This window comes from Taudactylus pleione, unplaced genomic scaffold (assembly GCF_031769625.1).
Source record: "Taudactylus pleione unplaced genomic scaffold, aTauple2 ptg000162l, whole genome shotgun sequence".
NCBI classification, from domain to species: domain Eukaryota; kingdom Metazoa; phylum Chordata; class Amphibia; order Anura; family Myobatrachidae; genus Taudactylus; species Taudactylus pleione.
Window position 1 is genome coordinate 9,421,227 of NW_028284564.1, and position 22,571 is coordinate 9,443,797.

A 22,571-nucleotide genomic window follows, 5' to 3' on the forward strand; every position below is an offset into this window, starting at 1 on the left:
CTTCAAAATATACAAAAAATATAAACAGGGAACACAGCAGATGAAAAGTAATTTAAGTGATCAGGTAAGAGAAACTGAGAACAAGTTGTTGATTTGAACATTTGAATGTTTTTCATGCCAAGGAATGTTCTACCCTGTGTCACGTCTATCAGTCCATGAGTTCTGCACTGTATATCCTGAACACTTTTCTGTACCGCGTGTTTATTTTTCGCAGCTTTCAGTCTTCATGAGCCCGAGACAAATTCCATTAGGTAATTATCTCCATATCTTTTTTTACAAATGCTGTTGATCTTGGACCAAAATACATAGAAATACTACATGACACAAATAAATATAAAACTTCTACTGAGGGATTATTGTGTAAATGTAATATCTAATTAACATCATATAACAGGCATACTGCTTAGAGGGGCTGAATCACGACAACAAACACGTTCAGATTGTATCATCATCCGACTGGATGAAATGTTGATCAAGGTTGTAAGTCCATGTCTGTGACTTATGATGTGGGAAATATGGAACATGCAAAGAAAACATTCTAAAGACTTTACTAGCAAAACACTTACAGTAGGGCTTGATGCAGAGCTGGAGCCTGGAAGTAAATCAAGTAGGGATGTGCGCCGACCCCCGTGTTTTGGTTTTGGATCTGTATCTCCTTCAAGGTTTTGGATCTGGATTTGGTTTTGCAAATCACATTCAAGTGTTTTGGTTTTGGATATGGATTTTTTAAATAAAAAATAGATGAAAAGTTTTAAAAACAGCTAAAATTATGTCATTTATGCAATCCAAAACCCAAAATTCAGATTTAAAATCCAAATTCCAAACCGCAAATATATCAGAACCGTGACCTGGATTTACCGGGATCTCCTTAGGAGATTTGAACTGCTACTCGGATTTACCCGGATTCCCAAAATCTGGGTGGATTCGGATTTCTGGAGAACCGAACCGCACATCTCTAAAATCAAGTACATGTAGCTCCCAAGTAGGGGTGTGCACCGGCCACTTTTCGTGTTTTGTGTTTTGGTTTTGGATCTGGATCTTTCTTCGTGTTTTGGATCTGGATTGGTTTTGCCAAAACCACCCTTCCGTGTTTTGGGTTCTGGGTTTTGTGTTTTGGATCTGTATTTTTTTTTAAAAAAGCATAAAAACAGCTAAAATCACAGAATTTGTAGGTTTTTCTGCTCCTATGCTATTATTAACCTCAATAACCTTAATTTCCACTCATTTCCAGTCTATTCTGAACACCTCACACCTCACAATAGTGTTTTTATGTCCAAAACGTTGCACCGAGGTAGCTGGATGACTATGCTAAGCGACACGAGTGGGCGGCACAAACACGTGACCCATCTAGGCGTGAAACTGCAGTGGCAGACAGGATGGCAGTTTGAAAAACTAGGCCCCAAACTGTACATAATGCAAAGAAAAAAAAGAGGTGCAAGATGGAATTGTCCTTGGGCCCTCCCACCCACCCTTATGTTGTATAAACAGGACATGCACACTTTAACAAACCAATCATTTCAGCGCCAGGGTCTGCCACACAACTGTGGCTGAAATGATTGGTTCGTTTGGGCCCCCACAAAACAAGCTGGCAATTAATGTGTCCCTGCACAAACTGGCTCTATGGAGGCAAGATGTCATCCTCATCCTCCTCATCCACCGATTCCTCACCCTCTTCAGTGTGTACATCCTCATCCTCACAAAGTATTAACTCGTCCCCACTTGAATCCACCACCACAGGTCCCTCTGTACCTTCTGGAGGCTGGTCTCCCTGGAAGAGCTGATAATTCATTTTGATGAACATCATCTTCTCCACATTCTGTGGAAGCAACCTCCTACGCCTTTCGCTGACAAGGTTCCCGGCTGCACTAAACACTCTTTCGGAGTACACACTGGAGGGGGGGCAACTCAGGTAAAATAGAGCCAGTTTGTACAGGGGCCTCCAAATTGCCTCTTTTTCCTGCCAGTACAGGTATGGACTGTCTGCCATGCCTACTTGGATGCTGTCACCGATGTAATCCTCCACCATTCTGTCAATGGTGACAGTATCATATGCAGTGACAGTAGACATGTCAGAAATTGTTGCCAGGTCCTTCAGTCCGGACCAGATGTCCAAACTTGGTCCTGCCTGTCCTGCATCACCGCCAGCGGGTTGCTTAGGATACCTAAGTTTTTTCCTGGCAGCCCCAGTTGCAGGAGAAAATGAAGAAGGAGCTGTTGACGTGTCACGTTCCGCTTCAGCTGACAGTGTGTTCACCAGCAGGTCTTTGCACCTCTGCAGGCTTGTGTCGGCCGGAAAGAGAGACACCACATAGGCTTTAAACCTAGGATCGAGCACGGTGGCCAAAATGTAGTGGTCTGATTTCAACAGATTGACCACCCTGGAATCCTGGCAAAGCGAATGAAGGGCTTCATCCACAAGTCCCACATGCCGAGCGGAATCGCTCCGTCTTAGCTCCTCCTTCACTTTCTCCAGCTGCTTCTGCAAAAGCCTGATGAGGGGAATGACCTGACTCAAGCTGGCAGTGTCTGAACTGACTTCACGTGTGGCAAGTTCGAAGGGCTGGAGAACCTTGCACAACACGGAAATCATTCTCCACTGCGCTTGAGTCAGGTGCATACCCCCTCCTTTGCCTATGTCATAGGTGGATGTATAGGCTTGTATGGCCTTTTGCTGCTCCTCCATCCTCTGAAGCATATAGAGGGTTGAGTTCCACCGTGTCACAACCTCTTGCTTCAGGTGATGGCGGGGCAGGTTCAAGAGTGTTTGCTGGCGCTCCAGTCTTCGGCACGCAGTCGCTGAATGGCGAAAGTGGCCAGAAATTTTTCGGGCCACCCAAAGCGTCTCCTGCACGCCCCTGTCGCTTTTCAGAAAATTCTGCACCACCAAGTTTATTGTGTGAGCAAAACATGGGACGTGCTGGAATTTGCCCAGATGTAATGCCCGCACAATATTGGTGGCGTTGTCAGATATCACAAATCCCCAGGAGAGTCTAAGTGGGGTAAGCCACTGGGCGATGATTTCCCTCAGTTTCTCTAAGAGGTTGTCGGCGGTGTGCCTCTTACTGAAACCGGTGATACACAGCGTAGCCTGCCTTGTAACGAGCTGGCGTTTCTGAGATGCTGCTACTGGTGACGCTGCTGCTGTTGCTGCGTAAGGTGATACATCTACCCAGTGGGCTGTCACAGTCATATAGTCCTTAGTCTGCCCTGTTCCACTTGTCCACATGTCCGTGGTTAAGTGGACATTGTGTACAACGGCATTTTTCAGGACACTGAGGACACTTTTTCTGACGTTTCTGTACAGTCTCGGTATCGCCTGCCTAGTGAAGTGGAATCTAGACGGGATTTGGAACCGGGGACACACTACCTCCATCAATTGTCTAAATCCCACTGCACTAATGGCGGATACCGGACGCACGTCTAACACCAACATAGCAGTCAAGGCCTCAGTTATACGTTTTGCTTCAGGATGACTGCTGTCGTACTTCATCCTCCTCGCTAAGGACTGTTGGAGGGTCAATTGTTTAGTAAAAGTAGTGGTGTTCCTACTTCCTCTCTGGGATGATGAACGACTCCCAGCAGCAGCAACAGCAGCAGCGGCAGCAGTAGGCGTAGCAATGCAGGATCCTCCAGAGGAATCCCGGATAGGAGAGTCAGTCATGCCAGTGACATGGCCTGCAGGACTACTTCCGATCCTGACTAAGGAGGAAATTGACGAGGAGGGAGTTGACGGTGTGGTTTGCAGGCGCTTGGATACAACAGGACAACGGGATTTAGGTGTCCCTGGACTGCTTATGGTCTTAGCCAAAGTTTCTGAACTTGACAGTAACTTTTTATGAACGCGCTGCAGGTGCCGTATAAGGGAGGATGTTCCTAGGTGGTTGACGTCCCTACCCCTACTTATTTCACCTTTACATATGGTACATATGGCAAGACAGTTGTTGTCCGGATTTGGATAGAAATATTGCCAGACCAAAGAGGTGGAATGTTTGGTCTTCTGCCCAGGCATGACCGTGATGGGCTTTTTCATCCCACGGACAACAACTGTCTCCCCCGGAGCCTGATTTAAACAAACCACATCACCATCAGAATCCTCCTCGCCAACTTCCTCCTCAGCGCCAGCTACACCAGTATCCTCATCCTGTTGTACTTCAACAGTGACATCTTCAATTTGCATATCAGCAAGTGGACTGTGGGTGCTCCTTTCAGCACTTGCAGGGGGCGTGCAAATGGTGGAAAGAGCCACCTCTTCCCGTCCAGTGCTGGGAAGGTCAGGCATCGCAACCACCACCACACTTGGACTCTCCTTGGGGATTTGTGATATCTTCTTAGAAAGCACAGTTCTTCGCTGTGCTTTTGCCAGCTTAACTCTTTTGATTTTTTTAGTGGGAGGAGGGCTTCCATCGTCATGTGAAGCTGAACCACTAGTCATGAACATACTAGGGATCGACCTTAGCCGTTCCTTGCCACTCCGTGTCGTAAATGGCATATTGGCAAGTTTACGTTTCTCTTCAGCTGATTTAAATGTCTTTTTCAAGGTCATTTTCCTGAACTTTGCCATTTGGGATTGTATGTGCCCTCTACTATGACATTGGGCATCGGCCTTGGCAGACGACGTTGATGGCATGTTATCGTCTATGTCATGACTAGTGGCAGCAGCTTCAGCACTAGGAGGAAGTGGTTCTTGATCTTTCTCTATTTTATTTTTATCGGAGAAAGTTTGGTCCTCCATTTATGTTATATCGATTTGATATATACGTGCGGCTAAACACAGAAAATAATTTTTTTTTTGGTTTGGACTGGAGTGTACTTTGTGGGTTACAGCACCCTTTAACGGTCAAGCCAGCCGGCCCTTTACTTATGACACAGGCGCACTCTTGGCACTACTTTGTTGATGCACGTGCGGCTACTGCGCACACAATTCACAAACACAGAAAATAATTTTTTTTTGGTTTGGCCTGGAGTGTACTTTCGGGGGTTACAGCACCCTTTAACGGTCAAGCCAGCCGGCCCTTTACTTATGACACAGGCGCACTCTTGGCACTACTTTGTTGATGCACGTGCGGCTACTGCGCACACAATTCACAAACACAGAAAATAATTTTTTTTTGGTTTGGACTGGAGTGTACTTTCGGGGGTTACAGCACCCTTTAACGGTCAAGCCAGCCGGCCCTTTACTTATGACACAGGCGCACGCTTGGCACTACTTTGTTGATGCACGTGTGGCTACTGCGCACACAATTCACAAACACAGAAAATAATTTTTTTTTTGGTTTGGACTGGAGTGTACTTTCGGGGGTTACAGCACCCTTAACGGTCAAGCCAGCCGGCCCTTTACTTATGACACAGGCGCACGCTTGGCACTACTTTGTTGATGCACGTGCGGCTACTGCGCACACAATTCACAAACACAGAAAATAATTTTTTTTTTGGTTTGGACTGGAGTGTACTTTCGGGGGTTACAGCACCCTTAACGGTCAAGCCAGCCGGCCCTTTACTTATGACACAGGCGCACGCTTGGCACTACTTTGTTGATGCACGTGTGGCTACTGCGCACACAATTCACAAACACAGAAAATATTTTTTTTTTTGGTTTGGACTGGAGTGTACTTTCGGGGGTTACAGCACCCTTAACGGTCAAGCCAGCCGGCCCTTTACTTATGACACAGGCGCACGCTTGGCACTACTTTGTTGATGCACGTGCGGCTACTGCGCACACAATTCACAAACACAGAAAATAATTTTTTTTTTGGTTTGGACTGGAGTGTACTTTCGGGGGTTACAGCACCCTTAACGGTCAAGCCAGCCGGCCCTTTACTTATGACACAGGCGCACGCTTGGCACTACTTTGTTGATGCACGTGTGGCTACTGCGCACACAATTCACAAACACAGAAAATATTTTTTTTTTTGGTTTGGACTGGAGTGTACTTTCGGGGGTTACAGCACCCTTAACGGTCAAGCCAGCCGGCCCTTTACTTATGACACAGGCGCACGCTTGGCACTACTTTGTTGATGCACGTGCGGCTACTGCGCACACAATTCACAAACACAGAAAATAATTTTTTTTTGGTTTGGACTGGAGTGTACTTTGGGGGTTACAGCACCCTTTAACGGTCAAGCCAGCCGGCCCTTTACTTATGACACAGGCGCACGCTTGGCACTACTTTGTTGATGCACGTGCGGCTACTGCGCACACAATTCACAAACACAGAAAATAATTTTTTTTTTGGTTTGGACTGGAGTGTACTTTCGGGGGTTACAGCACCCTTAACGGCAAGCCAGCCGGCCCTTTACTTATGACACAGGCGCACGCTTGGCACTACTTTGTTGATGCACGTGCGGCTACTGCGCACACAATTCACAAACACAGAAAATAATTTTTTTTTTGGTTTGGACTGGAGTGTACTTTCGGGGGTTACAGCACGCTTAACGGTCAAGCCAGCCGGCCCTTTACTTATGACACAGGCGCACGCTTGGCACTACTTTGTTGATGCACGTGCGGCTACTGCGCACACAATTCACAAACACAGAAAATAATTTTTTTTTTGGTTTGGACTGGAGTGTACTTTCGGGGGTTACAGCACCCTTAACGGTCAAGCCAGCCGGCCCTTTACTTATGACACAGGCGCACTCTTGGCACTACTTTGTTGATGCACGTGCGGCTACTGCGCACACAATTCACAAACACAGAAAATAATTTTTTTTTGGTTAGGACTGGAGTGTACTTTCGGGGGTTACAGCACCCTTTAACGGTCAAGCCAGCCGGCCCTTTACTTATGACACAGGCGCACGCTTGGCACTACTTTGTTGATGCACGTGCGGCTACTGCGCACACAATTCACAAACACAGAAAATAATTTTTTTTTTGGTTTGGACTGGAGTGTACTTTCGGGGGTTACAGCACCCTTAACGTTCAAGCCAGCCGGCCCTTTACTTATGACACAGGCGCACGCTTGGCACTACTTTGTTGATGCACGTGCGGCTACTGCGCACACAATTCACAAACACAGAAAATAATTTTTTTTTTGGTTTGGACTGGAGTGTACTTTGGGGGTTACAGCACCCTTTAACGGTCAAGCCAGCCGGCCCTTTACTTATGACACAGGCGCACGCTTGGCACTACTTTGTTGATGCACGTGCGACTACTGCGCACACAATTCACAAACACAGAAAATAATATTTTTTTTGGTTTGGACTGGAGTGTACTTTCGGGGGTTACAGCACCCTTAACGGTCAAGCCAGCCGGCCCTTTACTTATGACACAGGCGCACGCTTGGCACTACTTTGTTGATGCACGTGCGGCTACTGCGCACACAATTCACAAACACAGAAAATAATTTTTTTTTTGGTTTGGACTGGAGTGTACTTTCGGGGGTTACAGCACCCTTAACGGTCAAGCCAGCCGGCCCTTTACTTATGACACAGGCGCACGCTTGGCACTACTTTGTTGATGCACGTGCGGCTACTGCGCACACAATTCACAAACACAGAAAATAATTTTTTTTTTGGTTTGGACTGGAGTGTACTTTCGGGGGTTACAGCACCCTTAACGGTCAAGCCAGCCGGCCCTTTACTTATGACACAGGCGCACGCTTGGCACTACTTTGTTGATGCACGTGCGGCTACTGCGCACACAATTCACAAACACAGAAAATATATTATTTTTTTAGCACCCCTGATGGACAGAGCACCCCCTGGACAACACTACAGCACTCCTTTAGGACTGGGACACTGCACAGGACTTTGGAGTGGACACAGCCCCTATGGAGAACTGACTGCACAACACAGTCCAGCCAGCCCCTATGGACTTTGAAGTAGTGGACACAGCCCCTATTAACAACAGCAGCACAGCACAACACAGCCAGCCCCTATGGACTTTGAAGTAGTGGACAACAGCAGCACTACACTACACTACACTACACAGCCCTAACTCCCACCCTCCCTCTTCACTGTCCACAGCCGAGTGAGAAAATGGCGCCGACGTGTGTACCTTATATAGGATCCAAAACCCGCGAGACTCGGAAGGCGGGAAGATGACGTTTTGCCTCGATTTCAGATCCGAGTCAGGCGGGAAAAGTCGAGCCTGACTCGGATCGGACTCGGATCGGGGGGGCTCGGGGGGGTTCGGATTTCAGAAATCCGAACCCGCTCACCCCTACTCCCAAGCTGCGTCACAGGAACAATGTGTATGTTTGCCTGTATACAGAGCTACAAGCATCTTGTGGTGGGCCCGTCTGCTTGGTTTGCTACTAGTCATCATCATCATCAGTTCGCACTTAAACCGACTCTGTACTAGGCAATAGGTGTATTTTCGCTTACATCTAGTGGATTTTACCTACGTGAGAACAACTCTTTACTATACAGTCACACTTCGTCAGTAGAAAGCGTAGATGTAAATTACATTAAAAATAATACAGGTTGCTGTAGCTATGTTTAAAGAATTAACCCTGTAATAACCCTGCACCAGTTAAATGTATAGATCACAGTGAGCTGAAATACATAACACAACATCATTATCTAACTAAGGGCTCTATTTTTAACATTATTTTTACTAAAATAAAGTGAAAAAGGGTGTTTTCACACCCTTTTGACATTATTTTAGTTTCACCTACAGATACTATAGGGCAATTGGAGTAGAATTCGTAAAATTCTACTCCAACCCCTAAGTATCACTTATTTTTAGTAAGCAGATCGCATTTCCCATAATTGTAATGGGAAATGTGATCCGACCAGAGTTACTAAAAATAAATTGTAAAAAATACCGGGGAAAGCCCTGTGATAATAACGTCACCTGGAGGTGGCATTATCCAGGGTCTCCCCCGGTTATCGGACTCCTGCACGGAGAGCAGAGCCGGGAGTCGGCCCCAGTAATCAGTTGTGTGGTCTAAACAGACCACACGCTGATTCACTGTAAAAAAATAAAACAGTAAAAAAAAAATTTACTAACCTGACTCCAGGGACCGGTGGTTGGGGCTCCAGTGATGTCTCCCCTTTGGTCAGCTGGTCTCCCATGCTGCACTGCGGCTCGCTCATCAGGTGATCAGGTCCCAGTGCAGTATGGGATATCACCTGACCGGAGGACATGGAAGACATCACCGGAGCCCGGATCATGCAGGTAAGTGTAATTAAGGGAGAGGGGGGTTGTGGGGGGGTCCACGATCGTGGGGGGAAGGGCTTAACAACAGGGGCAGGGCTTAGCGCCGGGGGGGGTAGCAGGGGGGGTAGCAGCGGTTGGTCGGCGCATGCTGCGCGGGGCACTGGTCACGGTATTTTTTGTGAAAATACCGTGATAACTGTGCGAAGGGGATTCGCAGGGACAGAGCTTTCTAGCAAGCTCTGGGCCTCATTCAGACCCACTCGCGAGCGCTGAGCGCTCACAAGCGGGTCGATGTTGGCCCAGTGCACATGCGCACGACGGAGCCGGCTCAGTCGCGCGCATGCGCGAGACCAGGATAGCGACTGGCATGCCGTTGCTCCGGGTCTCGTACCAAAGGGGGCATGCTGTCGATGGTGAGTGACAGCACGCCCCCTTTGGTGGGTGTGCCGAGGGCGTGGCTGCCCAGACGGAGGCGTTCCCATGGGAACGCCTACCGTCTGCGGCCGGCCCCACTGACATCACAAGTGATGCCAGTGGGAGTGATTTCGGCTCTCTAGGGCTTGCGGCAACGAGACTCTACCACAAGGGTCTCGTCGCAAGCCCGTCTTCCTGGCCGCTCGCTATAGCTGTGGGTGGTCACCCACAGCTATACAAGCGGCCAGGAGGCCGCTCTAAAAATTAAGAAGGACGGCCCTGATTCAGAGCGAGCGCTCTCTCAGAGCGTCCGGCTCTGAATCAGGGCCTCTGTCCCTGCAAGTTATTTGTAGTAAATTCCTGTGATATTGCCTGCATTGGTAATATCACACTACAATCTGCATTACCAATGCAGATTGTAGTAAATAGAGCTCTTATACTGTTATTTTGTAGTCCACTTAGGGGATATTCAATTAGGTGCTAGTTTACCAAGAATCTTGCACCTGTGGGGTCTTTTATGCAGAATGTTGACACTCATTTGGATGCAGGGTTTTGATTTTTTTTTTTAACACTCAAGTTTTTCTTTTGAGAGCCCCCAGAGCAGGGACATTTTTTCTTTAAAACGTTATTTTAAGAAAAAATTGTCGGGACTTGCTTCTGGACCTCTGTTACTCCCCCTCCCCCCATGACTAATTAAGCAATTGGAAGTTTCATTACTCACCTTCTGCAGCGCTGTCCTCCACCTCCAGTTCTCTTATCCAGCTTCCAGCGTCGCAGACAGCTTCCAGGGCTGTCTGCGATGGCAGGGCACAGGACAGATATTACCCCTAACCCTGCACTCCTAAACCTGCAACCGCACCCCACATACACTACCGCCGCTAACTCTGCATCCGCTCCCCGCACACACTACACTACACTGCACCCGGCCCTCGCACCCAGCCTCAGCAGTCGCTCACAGGAGTAAAAAAAATTCCCCTCCTGTGGGATTTTGCTCGCAAAAAAAAACCCCACAACCATTTTTTTTTTTTATTGGATACCGTGGGTATCGGGAGCGAGCATACCCACAGTAATCCAAAGTTGATCACGAGGTACGCATAACTTTTTGCAGGCAAAACCTTGTGGCCAATTGGATATGCCGCTTAGTGGTGAGCTTGGTGGTGAATCCTGACAGAGAGTGTTTAAACTAGGGATGTGCGCCGGACCATTTTTGCCGGATTTAGATTTGGTTCTAATTCATTGTCCGGTTTTGGATTTGGATTTGCCAAACTGCGGTGACTGGCTTTGGATTTGGATTTGGATTTTTTTACAAACATTGACAAAAAAAGCTAAAATCACATAAACTGGTCTTTTATTTCTTCCTAGAGTATTATTAACCTCAATAGCATTAATTTCCAGTCAATTTAGAACCTCACAGCTTATAATATTGTTTTCAACATTATTGGCCAAAGGTTGCAGTGAGCTGACTGGTTACTAAGGGCCTGATTCAGAGCCGAACGCTCTGACAGACCGCTCGCTCTGAATCAGGGCCCTCCTCCATGACAATGGAGCGGCCTCCCGGCCGCTCGCATAGCTGTGGGTGACCACCCACAGCATATGCGAGCATCCATGATGATGGTCGCGAAGGTCTTGACCATCGCGACCATCGGGCATGCGACGGAGACCCTGTGGTAGGGTCTCGCTGCCGCAAGCCCTGGAGTGATTTTGGCCGGCTTCAGACGGTTGGCGTTCCCATGGGAACACCTCCGTCTGGCAGGGACGGGGGCGTGCTGTCAATCAACATCGACAGCACGCCCCCTTTGGTGCGAGACCCGGAGCGATGGAGAGCCCGTCGCTCGCTGGGTCTCGCGCATGCGCACGACGGAGCTCCCTCCGTCGTGCGCATGCACAGTGGGGGAACATCGACCCGCTTGTGAGCGTCCTGCACTTGCGAGCGGGACTGAATGACCCCCTAAGCGACAAAGCAGCGGCACAATGACACAGACACCACAGTATAAAGCACATCTATGACACATTGCCACACAGCAGAATGAAAAGTAGTGCACCCACCCAGTGGGGTACGGCCAGCAGAATCACAGTAATTGTTTACAAAGTGGGCTACGGCCCAAGGAGTCACAGTGCACAATCTTATTCACATTACACTGCACATAGGGCCTGATTCACATTACACCATAAAGTAGTGTCTCTTATTTATGTTACAACACACAGTAGTGCCCCTTTTACACAATGCCCACAGTAGTGCCCCTTTTACACAATGCCCACAGTAGTGCCCCTTTTACACAATGCCCACAGTAGTGACCCTTTTACACAATGCCCACAGTAGTGACCCTTATACACAATGCCCCCAGTAGTAATGCCCCTTATACAATGCCTACAGTAGTAGTGTCCCTTACACAATGCCCCTAGCAGCGGTGTCCCTTACACAATGCCCCCAGCAATGGTGTCCCTTACACAATGCCCCCAGTAGTAGGGCCCCCTATGCAGTCCCCCCAGTAGTAGTATGCCCCCCAGTAGTATGCCCCCATTAGCAGGCCCCCCCAGTAGTATGCCTCCCAGTAGTATGCCCCCCATTATGATGCCCCCATAAGCAGGCCCCCAGTAGTTAGCTCCCCCAGTAGTATGCCCCCCATTAAAAGCCCTCCCCTGTAGTATGCCCCCCATTAGCAGGCCCCCAGTAGTAGGCCCCCCCATAAGCAGGCCCCCAGTAGTATGCCCCCCCAGTAGTATGTCCCCATAAGCAGGCCCCCAGTAGTATGCCCCCCATTAGCAGGCCCCTGGTAGTATGCCCCCCCAGTAGTATGCCCCCCATTAGCAGGCCCCCAGTAGTATGCCCCCTAGTAGTATACCCCCATAAGCAGGCCCCCAGTAGTATGCTCCCCCAGTAGTATGCCCCCATAAGCAAGCCCCCAGTAGTATGCCCCCCCCAGTAGTAGCCCCCCCAGTAGTAGGCCCCCCCATTAGCCGGCCCCCATACACACATGAAAAAACAAAAAAAAAACGTACCTGTATCCTCCAGCCGCCATCCACTCTGCTGCCATGCGACGAGGAGGGAGCCGGAAGACAGAGCTCCTGAGTGAGCTCCAGCCGGCTCCCTCCGTGCAGCAGCCAATGAGAGTCTGTGTGACTCTCATTGGCTGCTGTAACAAACACACAGCTGCCGCTGGTGGCTGTGTGTTTGTTCTGTGTAAGGCAGACCGCTATCACAGCGGTCTGCCCTACACTCGAGGAGCCCTGATGCGAGAATCCGACATCAGGCGGCCACCGTTCGGACCCCGAACGGGGATTCGAGTCAGGCGGGGAACACCCGGACAGGGTTCGGGTGGACTCGGATCCCCTATGTTCCACAGAATCCGAACCGCTCATCTCTAGTTTAAACCACAATGTGTCCAGTCGAATGTGTGTGTTGGACAATAACCAAAAGGTTTCCTTGTAAAGTGCAGGTGGTATTGAACCCCTGCAATTGGTGCAATACGACTAGTAGCGGTTTGTGTCCCATCTGCACCTGTAAAGTGTAAATGTGATTGTAACATGTACAACTCTATATCGCCTGGACTTGTATGCACTTAGTTTTGGGGCATGCACAATTCAAAACACAAAAGATACGCTCCGTAATCTGGCATCCACTAAACTCCTTCATCTATTTCTACAGGATACCAAATATATTCTACTTTAGGTTCAGAACAATATTTACAAATTACGTTGAGAATTACAATAGTGGTGTTTTGTGAAGCATCATGGCTTATGCTGGCCATACACGCTACAATTATCGGGGCGATCCGCCTGATATCGGCGGATCGCCCCGATAATTGTAGCGTGTGTGTGGGCGACCGAGGGTTAAATATTGCTCTGTCGGGCATGCAGGATTGTCCAGCATGCTCGTCCGATGCGATATTTACCCGGTAAACTGTCGGCCGCATCGGGCAGTGTATGCCCAGCGCGGCCGACAGACAGACATTTCCTGTGTTCCTTCCTACGGAAGGAACAGGGAAATGTCTCCTACTCCGGGGGCGGAACGCGGATGTCGAGCTATACACTGTGAGATTTCTCTCACAGTGTATGCCGGCGACATCTACGGCTGGCAGGCTGCCAGATAAAATGTCTGTCGGTCTGACAGACATTTTATCTGGCTGTGTATGCCCAGTATTAGTAAAACATCTGCAATGTCTTGGAATGGGTGGTAGATAGTGACTAGGTAGCCACATGTGCAAATGGAACTAGGGGGAGATGTATCAAACCTTGGAGAGAGAGAGAATGGAGAGAGATAAAGTACCAACCAATCAGCATCTGTAATTTTTTAAACACAGCCTGTAACATAACAGTTAGAAGCTGATTGGTTGGTACTGTAACTCTCTCCAAGCTTTGATACATCTCCACCTTGGTCACTTTTACTGCTTATTTAAATCCACAGGAGTTGTATATCAGCTGCAGATTAGAAAGACATTGGAGAACCTTTGATACATTGGGCCTCATTTATCATACGAAATTATTGATAAGACTTGCTGCATATGATAAATGGTGCTCCAGCCATTCAGCTCCCAACTACCATCATTTTTAAACAGATGCCAGTTGGGAGCTGATTGGCTGTAGCACCATTATCACACGCAATGAGTTTTATCACTCGTTTCGTATGATAAAACTCAGAGCTTTTTTTCAGTGGGAACGCTTCGGAACGCTGTTCCTGAAGGTCTTGAAAAGATTATGTAATCAGGAACGGCGTTCCAGACCCTCCTGTCTGTGCAGCTTGTTGAACAGTTACAACGGGGCCTGGACAATCTACAAGGCCTGCCCCCTGCATATTCTGTGGCCACAATCTCAGGCTGAGCCATCCCACTCCAGACCCTGGTGACTTCCTCTATATCACCATGGAGCGGAGTACAGGACGCTGCAGCTGGAGTTATGACTTGGACAAGGTTTGGTCTGGTTACATTTTGATTGACATGTTATAATAACACCCCCACAGCTTAAACTTTCACAATTTATATTTAGTTTACGCACCAATTGATGCCCCACCCCCGCTGTAACTCCACCCACATTATCTACAGCTACATCCACCTTGACCCCCCACCACTGATTTCTTGAACCTATTTTTCTAGAAATATAGCACTGACAAAGCTTGTTGATAAATGAGGCCCTAAGTTAGTAGTCTAATAGTAATAGTATTTATTATATATTCAATGTAATTAAATTTAAACTTTTCATCAAAAAAGTATTGAATAATTTTGGCTTGTATTGTTTTGTTCTTGAACAATATTACATTCAATGGAGTGTAGTCTGTGCAGATTGCAGTCTACAAAACACATGTGGCAAACTGATAAATCTCTATATATTCTGAAGTGGAAGCATTAACTAATAATAATAATAATAATTAATAATAATAAATAAAAAATAATAATAACATTAATAGTACATATATTTTTGTAATATTTTCACTATCATTCTATCCTTCACTTCCTTGTTCATATGCTAGATTTGTTACTATATTTTACAAGTTTTTCAAATGAGGGTTTAAGGGGTCTATTTACTAAGCTGTGTTAGGAGACAAAGGGAAAGGAGATAAGGTACCAGCCAATCAGCTCCAACTGTCATTTTTCAAACACAGCCTGTGACATGGCAGTTAGGAGCTGATTGGCTGGTACCTTATCACTGTTCACTTTATCTCCTAACACAGCTTAGTAAATAGGATGTACTCATCATACTCAAAGACCAGACCAGAGAAGGGATTGAGGCATACATGCCTACCCTCCCGGTTTTCGCGGGAGGCTCCCGATTTTTCGGGTAACCCCCCGCACCCCCGGAAGGGTAGGCATTTCTCCCGCATTCTGCCCACTTCCTAGTGAAGTGGGCAGAATTAGGAGAATACCCGCGGCAATCGCGGGTCTCCGTGAAGGGGGCGGGGCTTAAGCTGTGATTCTGCATGAATCACAGCATTTGGCCCCGCCCCCTATGTAATGATGCAAATCGTCAAGCCCCGCCCCCGTCGGCCCCCTGCTGCTTCTCTTACCCGGGCTTCTCCCGGGAAGAGAATATTAAAGGTAGGCAACCCTGGATTGAGGGGTCCCACATAATTCTAGTTTTGCCCTAATACACAGATTGAGCCATATTATTCATAAAACATGTACATATACTATGAATATTATGGTTTAATATGTGGAATTTAAAACCATAGTAGAAGGAAGCACAAATTAAACATGAATACATTGCTTAATGAATAACACCCAGGCCAGCCTATGTCTACACTATACCTTCACTAAAAAAGACAAAAGCATGGAATTTGATCTGTAAGGATTGTGCCAAACAAATGAATTACAATGTGATTGCTGAGCAGTGACTAATATGAGAGTGTTTTGTTCTGCATGCTTAGCTGTTTGGGAATGTTGATGCTACAGTACATTCCTCTACATGCCAAAATATTTGAAAATGTTACTATGCAAAATATTCTCACAGAACATTAACACAGGTCCTAGCACTAAATGTTGTGCCTCCTAATAACTATTGCTGCAGCTATGTGGATCTTATGCTACATACCTGGCATGCAGCAGAGCTAAGCAAGGCGCATAAACTCAACACTAACACAAATGTCTATATAGGAACCACCTTCTTCATAACCAAATGTATATATTGTATTATATTATATTGTATTTTATATTGTGAGCCTGATTCTGAGTTGGTTGGTAAAGCAGGCGCGGTCGCAGCCGCTCAAGCACTAGTGGTTGAGGGTATATACAAATACAATACAAGGTTGTGTGGTCTGTGTATTTACGATGGAGATTGTAAACAAACCAACACTGACACAACATCAGTTGCACTCTCGACATTTGCAGTAGCCTAGGGTCTGCTCTAGCTACTCTCCTCTAATACACCTAAACATGGACTCTGAAGCATTGGACTTGCGATTGGCAAGGTCAGCTCCAGGGCCGTCCAAGCAGAGTGACCGCACGTGGGCGGCTCCCCATAGAGGGTGCAGTGTGACCAATGCTATGACTGGTGCAGTGCTGACCACCAGCCGCCGGCAGCAGCGCACCAACTATTAAATCTCTGGCCCGGGCAGTGCTTGCAGAGCCGGATGAGGAAGGAAGGGAGGTAAGGTCAAGGATGATCCGCTCTGCTGGTTCATGCCATATGTCTGCGTTCACCACCACTGGTCACACCGCTACTCACTCTGACAGTGAAGATTTCAATGTGAGCAGGCATCATTGTGAATACTCTGGCCGCACAGGCAGTCACTACATGCAGTCTCCTTGTACAGTACTGCATCTAGCAAGTGCTGCCAAACCCTGTTTCGGGTGTACTTTATGACCTGTGGTTTCCCTACTGTGTTACATGTTTGGTCTTGTCAATAAATATTGTCCAAAAGATGCCACTGACAAAATCCCATTGTACCATGTCTTCATTATCCTCCAATGTTATGCTACACTGTGGCAGACTGTACTCATGCCACTCAGCACCATACAGATGGCAGACATAAGCACCATTCTTCTTCTTTACAGGGAAACAGGAATTAAAACTATGGGTTCAATTCAATTAACTCGCCCCTGGCACTACCACCACTTGCATCGCTACTCACTCTGACAGTGAAGGTTTCAATGTTAGCAGGCATCATTGTGCATACTGTGGCCGCGCAGACAGTCACTACATGCAGAGTGCGGCAGAAAAACTTAAGCTGGGTACACACTGGACTATATGTAATCCGATGTGCGTGGATTAGGACGACATATCGGGCACATAATCTAGTATGTACTCACTATGTGTGCGCCCATGGGTCATTCATCAGGGTTGTTCCATCTGCCTGCATGCACAGCAAATGGAGCGACCCAGATGTCAACGCCGGCAAAGTCAGTGGTGCAGGTAAATGATATATCGTTATATTGGTCATTCACCGGATCAGACAGTATGTACCGACAACCATATGTATCGTTCTTCGGCACCATCAGGCGTCGCTTTGGCAGGTCACTAAGTGTGTACCCATCCTTAGTTAGTATATAAAAGAGTACTCAGGGAAGTAGCTATTTACAACATTGGCTGCCCAAACTCACAGAAGAACTCAGCACAGAGAAAGCTACCAGAGCAGGTAGGTGACACAGCCACAACCTGACTTTACTCACAGGAAGGGTTGCGGGTTAGTCGTCCACTGGTATCCTCACTTGTCAGTATTATGGCTGTCTCCTATCAGATGAGGAGATAATACTAAGCACGAATAGCAGTACACTTTGCACCTACTGCAGCATACTTACATTAACTCTTGATTCAAAGCCATTCAAATGATGACCACATGGACCTGTTCCTTGACCATTCCAAGGCACTGCAATTGCTGTAAAAACACCTTGATAGACAAGTGGTTACCCCACTCTTTCCAACTCTCCCTGATTGTCAGGGAAATTCCCTGAAATAGCAACATGCTCCCTGACTCCCTGAAGAGTCTAGCAATCTCCCTGATTTCACCTTACCCCCATTATGAAACTGTGATATATAAAAAACAGGTTGAGTATAAAATCGCTGAGTATCAGATGCCGGTGGTTGAAATACTGACGCCAGCATCTCGATTGTGCAGAATCGTTACAGAGTCAAGTAAGTACCCTAACCCCCCTCTCTCCCCCTCTAACCCTAACCCTCCTTTGATGGTGCCTAACCCTAAACTCCCTCTGATGGTGCCTAGCCCTAACCCTGCCACCCCGCAGCCTAACCCTAACCCTTCCTGGGGGGTGCCTAACCCTAACCCACCCGGGGAGGTTCCTAAACCTAACACCCTCCATACCCAGGCTAAGTGAAATATTTACCCGCAACCTTATGTTTGGGATGCCGCGCAGTTGGTATGCCGGACGTCGGTATCCTTATATGTTTGGCATTGTGGCGTCTGCATTATGCCGGGCGTCGAGATTCCAGCATTGGAATATTATGTTGGAGATAAGTTTGTTCTAAAGATATAATAAATCTAGTTATAACATATTTATAAATTCAATGCAGAATAGTGATGCAGAAAGTTCTATTTGTAATAACTAATATCAATGTAGAAAAGTTCTATTTGCAATAACTAACAAATAAAATATAATAGCGAATCCTATAATGGCCTCCGTGCACTCGCTACATACATAGGGCTCGATTTAGACCCGCATGCTAGATGCGTTCCCACGCAGCGAAACTATGTAAATACTTGTTCGCATGGCAAGGCATTAGCATGCCCACTTATGCACGTTATCTCCAGGATGTGTATTCAACCATCGGTAACATCGAGTACCATTGGAAGCGAAAACAGCACTTGTGGTTGACCATTCCTACCGCAAGCACTGCGAGTGCTTCAGCGTGTAAAATAACCATGTGACGTGTACTAAACGCTGCGTTTTAATTATGCACGCCTCTGAAATGGCGTTAAGACTCTTAGGCACGCCTGCGTTCGCACCACCACTCCCCCGTTTCCACCGACCATCCCCTGTCACCACCCACAAACGGCTTCTCATTCTAGTGAGGTGACTATGCATAGCGAGCGAACGCTTCCCGATTGCATGGACTAGTTCGCACACGCGCACTGTGATGCATACACATGGGCAGATTGCAACCATCGGCAGGCTGCGTGCGAATGCAGCCTATCAAGCGGGTCTCAATTGGGCCCATAGTGTTTGTTCTGACATATGTTTCAGATAAGGAATACACGTGTGAAGATGACGTTGACTTATACATAGCATCCATATATTCAAGTGACCTTGGATAAGTAGCATCCCATGTAATTACTGACCAATGATGATCGCTAGGTGAAGCCAAGGCCGCCAAGATGGAGGATGCATCCAATCAAGTTCTGGATATTCCACTATAATTAATATTTAAAAGTAGCGTCATGTTTATATAAATTAAGAGATGAAGACAAGTATAAATATTGTGACTAAAGGCTGTTAGAGAGGACTGGGAATTGAAGCTCTAGGATGACCTGTTGCTGCATGTAACTACAAATGTTTTCTTTGTATTATCTTGTATGTGTACATAACTTATTTTCTGTTCACGAATTGTTAAGTATAAGTAAAATGTTTATTATTATCTAATTCTTGACTGAACATAATTTAAATAATATATTTTTTTCTGTTTATTAAAAGGACTATCTTAATCTTGTAACCATCGTATCAATGTATGTGATTAGATCAGCCTTTGCGGATTCTGTATGATAAGGCTATCTTCACAAAGCGTGTATCTGGTGAGATTATGAATTCAAGTATCACTTCTGGTTAACGCTTGAGGGAGGAATAGGTAGTTCCAAGTCCCAAGTGAAAAACATATAAAACCACTATAAGGCCATAGGCAGCAGTGTGTGAAACACATGTGAGAGAATAAGGTGGTTACAAGAAATAATAACTTCTCATAATATGGACTTTATCAACCACCAGGGGAGGGTTAGGGTTAGGCACTAGGGAGGGAGGGTTTGGTTTAGGCACTAATGGGGAGTGTTAGGGTTAGGGTGAGGGTTAGGATGCCGGATGGGAGTGTTAGAGTTTGGAGATGAAGGGGGGAGGGTTAGAAAACTTACTCAGCCCCTGTTGTGATTCTGAACATCGGGATGCTGCTGTTGGTCATTTGACAGCCGGAATACCAACTGCCGGTCTCCCATACACAACCCTGTTATACTGCTGGGTGCAGTAGGTATTACTGCCAGCCGCATGGCTGGCGGTTCAAATCCCGACAGTGGAAGCCCATCAGGGGTGAAGATCCCCATCGGTAATTAAGGTAAGTACTGCTAACCCTACTCCCTACCGTAACCCTCCCTTTGGGGTGCCTAACCCTAACCTCCCCCCTAGTGCCTAACCCCTAACCCCCCTCTAAGTGCCTAAACCTAACCCCCCCTTCCCCACAGCCTAAACCTAAGTCTCCCGGGGGGGTGCCTAACCTTAACCTAAACTAAAACATCCTAGAGGGGTGCCTAACCCTAAATCTCCCCAGGAGCCCTAAAACCTAACCCTTCCCCCCTGTGGCTGTCCGTGCCTGACACCTGGCTTATCTTCGTTTTGGTATACCGGGCATTGGGCTCCCGGCATAGGTCTAATGACGGGCGTCGGGATTTCGAAGCCTGTCATTAGTACCTTGCCGGGATTAGACAGTCGGGAAGCCAGCGGTCGGCATTTAGACCGTCGGCTTCCTGACTACATCCCATACTGCTAACTGAATACTATTAAGTTATTCATTGTTTTATATTGTTGTATTATTGAAAACTAGCTGGAGTACCCGGCGTTGCCCAGGATTTTAAGAATGTTTGTTTACACATCATCCTCCAACAAACCTGTCCTTAGGCAGGCCTCACCAAAAGTGTTACAAACTTCCTCATCAACAGTCCTAAGGTCTTCGAAGGAAGTAGGACCTGTAACGGTGTAAAGCAAACTTCGGAGATAGAAGCATTCAAAGTGTGTCGGATGTACAGTGTAAAAGCTGCCAAGAGCTTCTGTTGCTCTGATACCAGGATGACCATCTAAAGCGACTCCCTGTTTTCTGCGCATAAAAACTTTTCCAGAAGCATTCCATGTGTAATATTCTGGCAGCTCACAGTACAGCAGGGTCCTTGCAAAGTCATCATTTTGACACAGTTTGAAGAAAGAAGTCAATGTTGTTTCGTAATTTGGTATAGCCAGACAGCTGAGAATGCTGGGAAAGCCTGCTAAAGCTCTCTTCGATAATAAACATTAAGATCATGACAAAATATGACAACACAAAACCCTTGCTCTGAGGCCCTACCCATATGCTGTGAGGCCCCACAATGAGCGTACAGCCAAAATTGTGTTTTTTAATTATTAAAAAATGAACAGTAATTAATTTCAAATTGTTTTAGTTGCCTCGGGCGTGTTTTGATACGCTCGTATGTAAGATTTCACGATCTTGGCTTGTAAACTGTGGATTTGTATAGAAAGACAGAAGTACAGAAGGACAAATTTTCGCTTTGATATAGTAGAGAAGATAGAAAAAAAAAATAGTAGATAAGCTAAATCCTTTTGTAATTCCATACCTAACCTGTAGAGGGCGAATGCTATGGAAAAATTGTGGTTTTTCATTAATTAAAAATTAACAGTAATTAATTTCGATTTCATTTTTTTAGTTGCCTCCGCCGTGTTTTAATACGCTCGTATGTAAAATTTCACGATCGTGGCTTGTAAACTGGATTTGTATAGAAAGACAGAAGGACAAATTTTTGCTTTTATATAGTAGACTACATGTATTAATAATGTATTATTGGAAACTTAATGGTTATTGTAAACTTTTGTTTTATGTAAGCCATGATCATACTGCCATGTTCTGGCCCATGAAAGACATAATATGTTAAGTTAAACCTCATTGCAGTAGGATATGTGGTTATTCTGTTGTTTCTTTTTTTTTAATTTTTGGTGCTCATGATAAAAATGGCAATGCTGGTGATTATGGCAGGCCAGGAAAAGATGGCCACCATGGGGAGGAGCACTCCAAAATCGACAGCAGAGGGTGCTAGTAGACCTGGAGCCAGCCCTGGCAATTGGGAATGCGATAGCATTCCCAGACACACCTGTGACACTCCCACAACACACCCACTAAACAGCCACTTTTTGCAATCACTTTAGATCACCTCCTAGTCTCCACCCTGAAATGCCCAGGGATCGCAAATCCCTTCCCAAGTGTTAGCAATTCTGTATGCAATTGTGAATGGCACAGCTCATATTGGTTTGTGAGTGCGCAGTAAGGGTTTTCTAAACTTTTTGCACATGTGCAGTAGCAAAACATTGCTGAGTAAATATCGGCACAGCGTCCATCTCTGAATCAGGGCTTTATTACTTAATAAGGTGCACATTTCTCGGAATTCAGGAATTACCAATTACATTCGGGATTACCAATAGGAGTTCCCACTGTGTATATTCTAAGAATTCTACATTAATTCTAGAATTCATTAATGACTTAATGGAGCTGCTTCAAAGTTGAACAAAGTCTGTTTGTGGAACGTATCTTACATATGTTCAGAGTCGTAAGCAAACCGAATGTATTTCCCTTGCGAATGAAGGGGTGTGACTGGGCTGTAATGGGGGCGTTCTCAGGCACGGTAAGTTCAGACCGAGAGTGTCAATGAAATT

General features: G+C 46.5%; 1 protein-coding gene across 1 annotated transcript in view; it reads left to right on the forward strand.

The window, feature by feature from the left end:
• Window positions 1-22,571, forward strand: part of LOC148521467 (uncharacterized) — a 61,425-nt gene that overhangs the window by 25,357 nt on the left and 13,497 nt on the right. Inside the window, exon 3 of the mRNA XM_088475147.1 lies at window positions 215-251. Within this exon, the coding sequence (XP_088331273.1) occupies window positions 215-251 (37 nt within the window). The remainder of the gene's footprint in view (window positions 1-214; window positions 252-22,571) is intronic.